This window comes from Zonotrichia leucophrys, chromosome 2, assembly GCF_028769735.1.
Source record: "Zonotrichia leucophrys gambelii isolate GWCS_2022_RI chromosome 2, RI_Zleu_2.0, whole genome shotgun sequence".
NCBI classification, from domain to species: Eukaryota; Metazoa; Chordata; class Aves; order Passeriformes; family Passerellidae; genus Zonotrichia; species Zonotrichia leucophrys.
In genome coordinates this window covers 11,869,540-11,879,326 of record NC_088171.1, presented here as the reverse complement: position 1 = coordinate 11,879,326, position 9,787 = coordinate 11,869,540, and the positions used below count along the sequence as shown (strand labels likewise).

The 9,787-nt window shown below is 44.0% G+C and overlaps 1 protein-coding gene across 1 annotated transcript in view; it reads left to right on the top strand.

The window, feature by feature from the left end:
• The first annotated feature begins 6,886 nt into the window (after positions 1 to 6,886).
• Positions 6,887 to 9,787, top strand: part of ADARB2 (adenosine deaminase RNA specific B2 (inactive)) — a 313,951-nt gene continuing 311,050 nt past the window's right edge. The window contains exon 1 of the mRNA XM_064703940.1: positions 6,887 to 7,227. Within this exon, the coding sequence (XP_064560010.1) occupies positions 7,128 to 7,227 (100 nt within the window). The 5' untranslated portion in view covers positions 6,887 to 7,127. The remainder of the gene's footprint in view (positions 7,228 to 9,787) is intronic.

Here is a 9,787-nt window from a genome sequence, read left to right as displayed (position 1 = left end):
GGACCAAGCAGCTGCTGGGTGCAGCCATCAGGAGAAACCAGAGTCAGAACTTAGAACTAGATTTAAATCACTCTACATCAATTTGATATCATAGAGGAAATAAAATGCAAAAAAATCTTTTTAAAAAATACGAAGCAGCCTTCATGTTATTTGCATTTCTCTACCTGCAGTATGTATCCTCTGTGACTCCTGAATGACCACACTGCACACAGCAAACAACCTTCCCCAGGAAAACCATTGTATCAGATGTTATGAGAGGGTTATCCAAGGATAAATAAGAATTTTTATGAACTTCTCTATAGAGTTTATAAGTTATTTATTTCCAAAATAATATTTTCTTTATTTTCTCAATGACCTTACTCTGCTGTCTATCATAGGTTGCTCAGCAGGGGCTGTAGGGCCTTACAAGTACCAGAAATTTGTAGCTACTGTTGGCCAGCTGTTGGAAAACATATGGATCTACAGCAGCCTTCTTGTATTTCCATACACTTTACTGCATTTACATTCTGAACTGTTGTGTTCAGCTTTACAGTAATTATATATTACATAAATCTCAATGCCTTTTGAAAAGTATGTTTAAAAATAGGTTGACAGAAAATTGCAGTGAAACTCCTTTTGTAAAGTGATTGGATATCACAGAAACTTGATGAATCTGAAAGATGATTAACCTGTTAGCCAGAGGTAAATGCAATTCAACAGACTTTTCCTTTACTGACTATTATTACACCTTATCCTCAGCCACTGTCTGTAACAAGGTCAGTGACTGCTGCTGGAGGTCTCCAGGAAAAGGCTGTAACACTAAACATATGTCAGCCTGCAAATGTAAACTTTAGTCAAATTATACTTCCATAATAACTTCTTTAAGCTGTAGCACACTACATTACTGAAATAATAGCAATAACTATGCTGTAGCATTTTTCAGTACTACCTTAATTCTCTACAAAGCAGCTACCACAAGATTACTCTATAAAACATTTTTAGAGTCCCAGAGAAGTTGGTTAAGGTTTCTCATGACACAGGCTTGCAGCATTCATTTTAGGAGATGGTAGCCTTTCATCAAAAATTCTGCAAGTCTTTGTGATCCACATGGCTGCTATAGGGAGAATTTATTCATCATTTAATTTTTGGAAGTTTTCCAAACTGAAAAGATTAGTATGAAACGTATATTGTGTGCAAGCAGCCCATGGTCATTTCAGCTTTCCTTAATCCCCTGACATAAGTATTTGCATCTGTATTTTACTGATGAAAAAGCTGTCAGCACGGAGAAATGAACTTCTTGGGCAATTCTCTTCTCAGGTGCCCGATTTCCCAGCCTGAGGCAGCTGCATGATGAGGGGGATGCTGTGGTTCAACCCCTTGGGAATTCCTTGCAGCCAAGGAACTGGGTGGGCTGGGGACCCACCAGTGACACTGCACCCCTGCCACACCAGGGGCTGATGAAATGTCCCCCTCCTCTGTCCCAGGGTATTCTGCACAGCCACATGGCAGCATGGGGGGCTTTCCCCCAGCAGCCTCTTTGCCTTCAAGGTTTTATTCAAAGGATGTAGAAGACAAAAATGTCTTTTTCAGTATTTCAATATCAGAGAATTACTATTTGAAAAGAATAACAGTAATAAGAATTATAATAAATTATTAATAATAAATTACTGGTAATAAAAAATTAATGATAATCTGTTACAACTTGAAGTATTTCCAAGTGGTTGAAGAAAGTGGATTGGGATACTGGCACAGAAAGAAAACTGTACAATGGGGGCCTTACCAGAAGGCCTGTGAACAAATTAATCTCATATGAACAAACTGTCTATGATCAGTCTGGGCTGGGATTAAAACATCTGATGACAGAATGAGGTTTCAGACATCTCTGCTTTTGGGACATTTTCATTCCACATTTTGGTTCAGTTTATTACAAACACAGAAAACACTATAAAAATCAAAACTGTTTGTGGTGATGAGCTGTACCGCTACTCCCCTGAAGAGTCAGAGCTGCTGAATTATGTCCTAGTATGCCCATACAAGCAACTTTCAGAAAGTTTTGTTTCATCTCCAGTGACTGCTGCTGGTTTGTGTGGCATATACAGGCTTACTAATTACAACAATTTGCAGTCTTTGACACCTAGGTATTTTCCCCATTAAAGAGACTATTTTCTATGCAGCTTTGAAATGGTTACCTCATGCTCATCAGGGATGCCACCTATTGTTGGCACGTTGCTCTAAAGCCCCATCAGACCAGACATGGGGTTTGGAGAAATGAGGGGGATAGGGGAAGCTTCTCCTGTGGCAGATGAAACTTGGCTGCTGTGGCTTTCCCATAGCAGAGAACACAGAATCCCAGATCCCTTCAGTTCTGTTGCTGTTTAGTGAGGGTGCAAATCCTTTTAGCACTGCCTTAACCTCCAGCTATGCAATACCACAGTGCTACCCAGCCTGGGATATTTCATGTGCAAGAATATGCAAAGCAGACAGGAGGACCTGTCTGCAGTGAGGTATTTTTCTGACAAACTTGATACACTGAATATGGATCCCTACCCTCATTGCTTCATCACCACCCTGTGATGTTTGGCCCCAAAGCTAAAGTGGTTTTTTGCTGCAAATAACCACACTGACAGCTCCTTGTAAGTAGGGCAAGAGTGGATTAGTGCAGGCATTTTGCGGCAGAAAGCTCTGGAGTCTCACCTGCACAGCCACACGATTGCATTCATGTCCTGCTTTAACACCCTTGAGCATCTTTTATCTTCCAAATTCTAAGGGCTTTTTTTTTTTTTTCTCTACCTACACAGGCAGGAGGAAGCAAAATCAAACAAAAACGGGATGGAGAGGAGGGGTAAAAAATAGATGGTGGCTACTGCATCCCTGTCCCCTGTCAGGAGCCTACAGGGCGTGTCTGCTCCCAAACAGTAAATTGCAAACATTTCTACCACGGCCTGCTGCTTGCAGTGTACATAGCTCCTCAGGAAAGGGACAGGGCAGCTGCAAACTGTGCAATAAGGCAACCAGATGGCCTCTTCTTCAAGGGTTTGTGCATATTCTGGGAAGTGCAGAGTCTGGAGCATGCCTCTCCCACTTGCTGTGCTGTTCAGCAGGACCCTTTTGCTCTGAGAGAAGCATCCCCTGCAAATGCTGCAACACTTGTGCGGGGCATTCTCTGAGACATCTTAGATGCTCAACATCGTTTTACATATTTGCATTTCTGTATGTTCAATATAGCATTTAAATTGTTTCACCTGCATTTTTTTTATTATCATGTCACTGAAAATCAAGCTACTCTAAATTTTAAAAAACAGAAGGATAAGGAAAAAAGTTGATCTCATATTTATTCTATTTCATCTAAATATGTTTGTACAGAAAAAGTACTGGCCACCCATAATACACATGGACCTAGTATTCAGATTTGTAGAACTTTCTCAAAGATTTTTTCCCTAAAGCTGGTCATTTGAAGTCCTTAGCTGAAATGAAGGTGGACTGCTTTTTCCCTTCATCCATTTTAATTTTTTTTCCTTTTCTGTTGATTACTAACTCTACACTATATTGCTTAGGCACGGAAATTTAAATGGTAATGCATAATTAAGGTGTGCAACCTGCCATCCAGTTTCACACACTCTTTCCCTGTCATACTCTCATATTCACCATCAGTCTCCCAGTTAATAAACTATTTGGACTGCCCTTCAGCTCTCCCCTTTTGAGAGAACCTGAGTGAAGTGAATTGTCACAAATCCGGCACAGCTTGGACTTCTTGCTTGGGTACCTCAAGCACTGAGAGAGACCTGTCTATCTCACAAGAACAGGACAGGGGTTTTTGATGTGCTGGCTGAGATCAGTGGGTTCATGAGAGGAGTCACAGCTCCTGGACAGCGCAGAGAAGAGGCATTTACACCAGGACATGCATCCTAAACTCTCCTACCTGGCTGACTCACCTAGGCCTGGATAGGAGACTGTGCATTGGTATGACGTGCATTTCTTCACAGTCTGTAAGTCAAGGTGTGTCAAGTTATGCCTTTAAAACAATCTGAATTAATTCAGTTTGAAGATAACAAAGAACAGTCTGAATTACTTCAGTTTGAAAGTAGTAATTGTAACCTCCACAGGTTGTTGGCCCATGGAGATGAAAAATTCCCGAGATGCTTTACTCAACAAAAAGGAGCATGGAACATCACCAACAATCATTACCAGGGCACTGAGGGACAGCCATAGCTTCTGTGGCATGATAAAACTGTCAAGTGCATTGGCTAATGGTAGACATAAGCACATAACTGAGAGAAATTGTGCTATTTTATAATTTAGCTTTTTCCCACCTCATTGATACTGGTTTTGTATTTCCTAGTTTGAGTTTATGTCACTTTACCAAAGTGCTTGAAAACATGTACATGTTTTTCTGAGCAGAGACACAGACCCAGTCGGGTGGGACTGGAAATCTTGCATTCAAGTTAAAAACGGCTGTTGAAATAGGGCACTTCACTGGGTGGAAAAGCCAACTCCTTCCATTGTGGGGAACAAGATGAAGCACATTTAAGGAATTTTACTGACCTTGTAGCTGGACAGTATAAAAATATGACTGCCTTTCACACTTTCTTGAGGCCAAGTGGAAACTTTTCAGCAGCATGACTTCAGCTGTCTTCATGCCTTCTCCAGTCCTGAAACCAGCCTAGGAGGGAGCTATACCACCAGTATAGATGTGTCATTGCTAATGTTGCCTGGCTGATACTTTCTTAGAACTGTGCCTAGAAATCAAAAGCAATTCCTGAATCTGTTAGCACTGAATAGCAGTCTGAGAATTGGTGGCTTTTCACCTTGGCTTGGTAGCATGACTTATCAAGGGACGGGCAATGCCAGTCTGTCTTCTTAACATGTTAGATTCCAGCAATTTTGAGAGTATGCTAACAAAATATTATCAGAAATAAAGCCTTCAGAAAATCTAATGAGCTGAGCCTGAAGCCACTCCTAAAAATGAATTAATGTCCCAGGATGCTCATTTTCCTTTTAATTGGATCTGGCTTCCTTTTTAGATCCATGATGGAGAGAACACAGATTGGTACTGAAATACAAAAGACACTTTTCTAAACCTGGCTTCTAAACTAAGTGACTTAAATACCAGACTGGTCAGAACTTTGATGTACAGTTGAACACTAAGTTGTGTTTTGCTGCAGCAGGCACTATTTCACATACAACTACAAGTTCTTGCCACATTAATAGATGAGAGTCAGCTGTGGTCAGAACAACAGAAATCAGAAGGAAAAGGGGAGGAAGGTTAAAGGCTGAAAGTGAAAATAAAAAATACTGATTGCCTCTCTGTTTCCCTGCAGACAAGTTTTTATCCCTGAAATAGACAGAAGCACTTTAAAGAGATGTTTACTTAAGCTATGTAGCAGTTTGGGTGACGTGTATATTGTAAAAAACTCTGCCAGCAACCTGTAAAAACTAGGCAAATAAGAACCTACTTTCATGCAGAGCTTCCTGAACTATATCTGACATTCAAGCAATGCAGGTCTGGATTCTCAGGCTCTCTTTCTTTAGCAGTTGAGATGGGAGAGCAGTTCCCCCTGAGCCACACAGCTGAAAGTGAGGGCACATAGGGCCTTCTTACCATATGTGACCTGCTTCGTGGAGCACAGAGGGTCCACTGGGTGACATCATCTTGGCACGCCTGAGTTATCCATTTCCTGGTTTAAGTGAGCACCTTTAGGGACTTTTATGGACGTGGTTCTGTTTATTTTATTTGAAAATCTGAAACATGTAGCTCTGCCTTATCCAAAAATTACAGAGAGAGGCCTATATACGAGCCAAACACAGAGGGTTTCTAATAGCTGGGAGGGTTGCAGTGGAAGTGGTTAGCAGCAGGAGCCAGGTAACCTACATTCCAACAAGAGGAAGTTTTAGATTTAAAGGAGTTCTGATAAACAAGGGTTTGCTGTGCTCCTTCAGCCAACTGCAAATGCAGTAGGCACTAATGATGACATTCATTATTTAACATAATTTTTCTAGATATTCTTCCATTTTCCAGTCACCACCTAAGGTTTCCAGATATGTGTTTTTAAACGAGATAATATGTAAGGACAACAGAGCATAGAAGCAGTAAGTCTCTCGTAACTTAAAGCAGTATCTTATCTGTTGTGTACCCTGGCTTTTTGTAACGAACATGTAACGCTTTGTAGTCAAGCTTTTCAGAGGATTGCTGTTGTCATCTTTCCTCTCTGTAAAAGCCCCTCTGCTCCCGACACTTTAATTGCACAGTTGCCGAAATGAGGCACTGCAGAGTGTTAATGTGTGAGTCTGAGCGACAACACACTCCTCTTTTCACAGAGCTTTTGCCCTTGATCGTGAATGTAACAGAGCACGTACCTTAAAAATAACTGGAGATTCAAGGGGAATCGCTACACTTATCCTCTTGCATAAGGTTTGTTGACACAGGGATCCTTCAACAGTAACTCATATTCTTTCACTGGGAATAATAAGCATCGCAATTAGTGAACTAGTTAATAACTGCGTGGCTGGGGAGGACAGCAGAGGCATTTCTGTGTATGTGGAAGCGGACTGTTCAGTGTCCACATGGTCTAAAGCAGAAAAAAAAAAAAAAAAAGAGGCTTGAAATCCTCCCTGCAGCCTCCTTTCTTGCGAGCTGCCCCTCCGGCTCCTCCAAGACAAGGCGGCAGGATGTTTTTATTCCCTACGGGGCCATTCTCCCTGGCTCTCTCCCGGGAGCCGGGCACAGCCGGCAGCTCCGGGGGAGCGGAGTTTGGGGGCGAGGGCTGGCGGAGCTGATGTCAGCGCCGGGCGGCGGGAGCGATTGGGCTGCGGGAGACTTTGCAGCAGCAAATCCGCCCCCCTCGCCCCCCCCCACCCCCGCACCGTCGGCTTCAAAGCGGCCGGTGCCCGGCAACTCGCAGAGGTGCAAAAAGTGGGCGCGGGGCCGGCAGAGCCGCGGCGGCGCCCCCGGGCATCGCCCCGGCCGGGCCCGGCACGTCGGGGCGGAGGCGCGACCCCAGCGCGGCGGCAGCGCCGAGCGGAGCCCGGGCACAGCCCCGGCACGGCCCCGCCGGCCCGACCCACCGCCCTATAAAAGCCGCCTCCAGAACGAGGAGAAACTCCGCGGGAGGAGAACACGCTGGCGCGGTGCTGCTCGCTGAGGTACCGGCATGACATCCGTCCTGGGCAGCGGCAGGGCGTCGGGAGGGCCGAGCGGGCAGCTGAGATGCAAGTCCAAGAGGAGGAGGAGGAGGAGATCAAAGAGGAAAGGTAAGAGAGATGCAATTTTCTTGTTGCTTTCTTTTCCCGCTCTGTCCGCCTGCCATCTGCACAGCCCCGGCTGCTCGCAGCTCTATTGTCAGCGCTCGCCGGCACCAGCCCTGCGCTGCCCCGACGGCCGCGGCGGGCCGGGCGGTGCCGTGTTCGGGGCCAGCCGGGAAGGGCAGCGGCCGCCCCGGCCCCGCCGCCGGGCATAGCTCGCCGGCGTCCCTGCCTTGTGCCGGCCCGAGGCTGAACCCACGGGGTGCGGCGGGGGGCTCGGCAGGCCCCGTCCGGGACAGTGCGGGGCTGCTGCGGCGGGGCCGTCCCGGGGCTCCGGCCTGGCCCGGCCCGGCGCGGTGCCCGCCGCTCCCGCCACGGCCTGGAGCCCGCCCGAGTCCGCAGGCAGCAGGTGCCGCTGCCCGGGCGGAGCGCGGCGCGGAGCCCCCCGGGGCTGTCGCGCCCTCCAAAGTACCGCTTCTCTCCTTTTCTAGACGAGGTCCGCCAAGTTTTTGTGTCTCGGTGCTGTTCCCCGTCCGTAAGCGAGCCTCGGGTAGGAAGGCGCTAATTGCCGTAAGCAGGAAAAGTGAAGCTACAGGATGTCATTGCGAACAGGGAATATGCCCTAGATAGCAGCTCTTCGCAAGGCTGGCTTGCTTTCTCCTGTAGAGGGGATGACACACTACCGCTTGATTTTTGATGTTTTGCCTGAAAAATACGAAGTTAACCGACTGTGAGCGCTTTAAAGTAAAATAAACGGATACGAGGAGCAGAGTGCCAGAGATGCCCAGATGCAAGGCATTCAGCTGCGGAGATGCGAAGTCCGAGTGTTTATCCGAGCAGTAAATATAATCAAACATGTAATTATGATCTCTGTATGGTACTCACACAAGTTTTACTCAGCTAGCACTCAAGCTGATGCTTTGGATATACTGTTTCTCCTTCAGATTCTAGAGAACCTAAATTATAGGTGCCATTAGCTGAGTGTCTCTTAATTATTGATTATGTTGAAGTTAGTAAGTGCAGTATTTGATAACTTTTTAGGAAGATGTCGAAAGCAGCTTCTGTATAGTAGCTGTTAAAACCGGGCCAAATGCTAAATGCAAGGCTGTGGCATTTGATTGTCATTTGTCACTGTTTTTACTTTCATCGGTTGACTTTGTATTCAAAATCATAGTAACAAATAGCGACCTGCACACAAATAGGAACAACAGACATGCAGATATATCAGGACTTCAAGTAGCTGTGCAACCTCAACTTGTTACTCTGGGTTTTGAGCAGCTTATAACACCTGGTGAGAAAGGCTGCCTTTTACTTGGCATTACAGAATAAATTTTAAAACTCTCAGAAAGGAGTGCCTGCATACTCAGTATCCTTTACATTTCCCTGGAATCAAGTTGTGTTCTGCAGACATTTTTATGCTGATTTGTTTTAGAAAAACTGTTTTTCTACAGAATTGCAAACTTAGCTTAGCTTTGGTGACCTGTACTTGGCCAGGAGAAAAGAATAAACCATTAATCTGTGCAGTGGAGAAAAGGTACTTGGTTTCATTTTGTTTTTAAGAGCAGACGAAAGTTAGGGTTTTTCAGTAAGACTTTTCTGCTGTGTCCTTTTTTGCTTTGTTTTGCCAAAACAAGGTGGAAGTTGATTGTGTTAAAATAAACCAACATGAAAACTTGCTCAACAATAACCTGACAGCTATTTGCAGAATGCACAGCTGGAGGTGGATCGCATTCTAGAAAGTGCTTAACTGGCCAACATCAATAGGATGTGCACTTGAAGTGTTAATTTTTATGCTTTCAAATGTGCTATTTGTAACCACTTTTCAGATAATGTAGGTGGTTAGTATACTAATTACAGATTTGTGTCCGTATGATTTTGGTTTTCCTTTCTTTGTAATCACAGTACACATTTAAAAAACTACACATTCCTATAAAATCATGCTGGCCAAAAAATTTCTGTAACTTGAAGCATGCCCTGTATAAGATCATGTTTGGATTTTACTATTATATTTTATTTTTATTTAGTGACCATCTTTTTTTTCTTTTTATTTTTATGGTATCTCATAAGGAGGTGTTGCTTCACAAACAGACTATTCAGAGAACTAGTCAAAATGTTTATTAGGCTATTAAATTACGAATTTTTAAATGAGAATTGTTGTCGCCTCCACTGTTTTGCAGGTTTGATATGTTTAATAGATTGTGAGAAAGTCTCTGCAGAGAGTTAGACTAAAGATACTTGCTTTGAGCTATTCTCCAGCACATATCTTGTTGTTTATAGCAGCAATGCTTTTGGTAGCCACTTTAAAGTGTGTAACTACACACATAGGTTTACACATCCATACACAGGGATACCTAGGAACACGAGGAGGCAAAAAAATTCATTATAATCTTAAATTTAAATTGAGTATTAGACAAAGTAAGGAAATGAATTTATCTGTTTACACATCCCCAGTCCTTACGGAAATGGACTCAACAAATAATTTATACAACTTACTATATTTTATTACACGTTACATAGAACTGTAAAACCAAGTTGAGACACTGCCTAATAGAATATCTAGGAATGTACA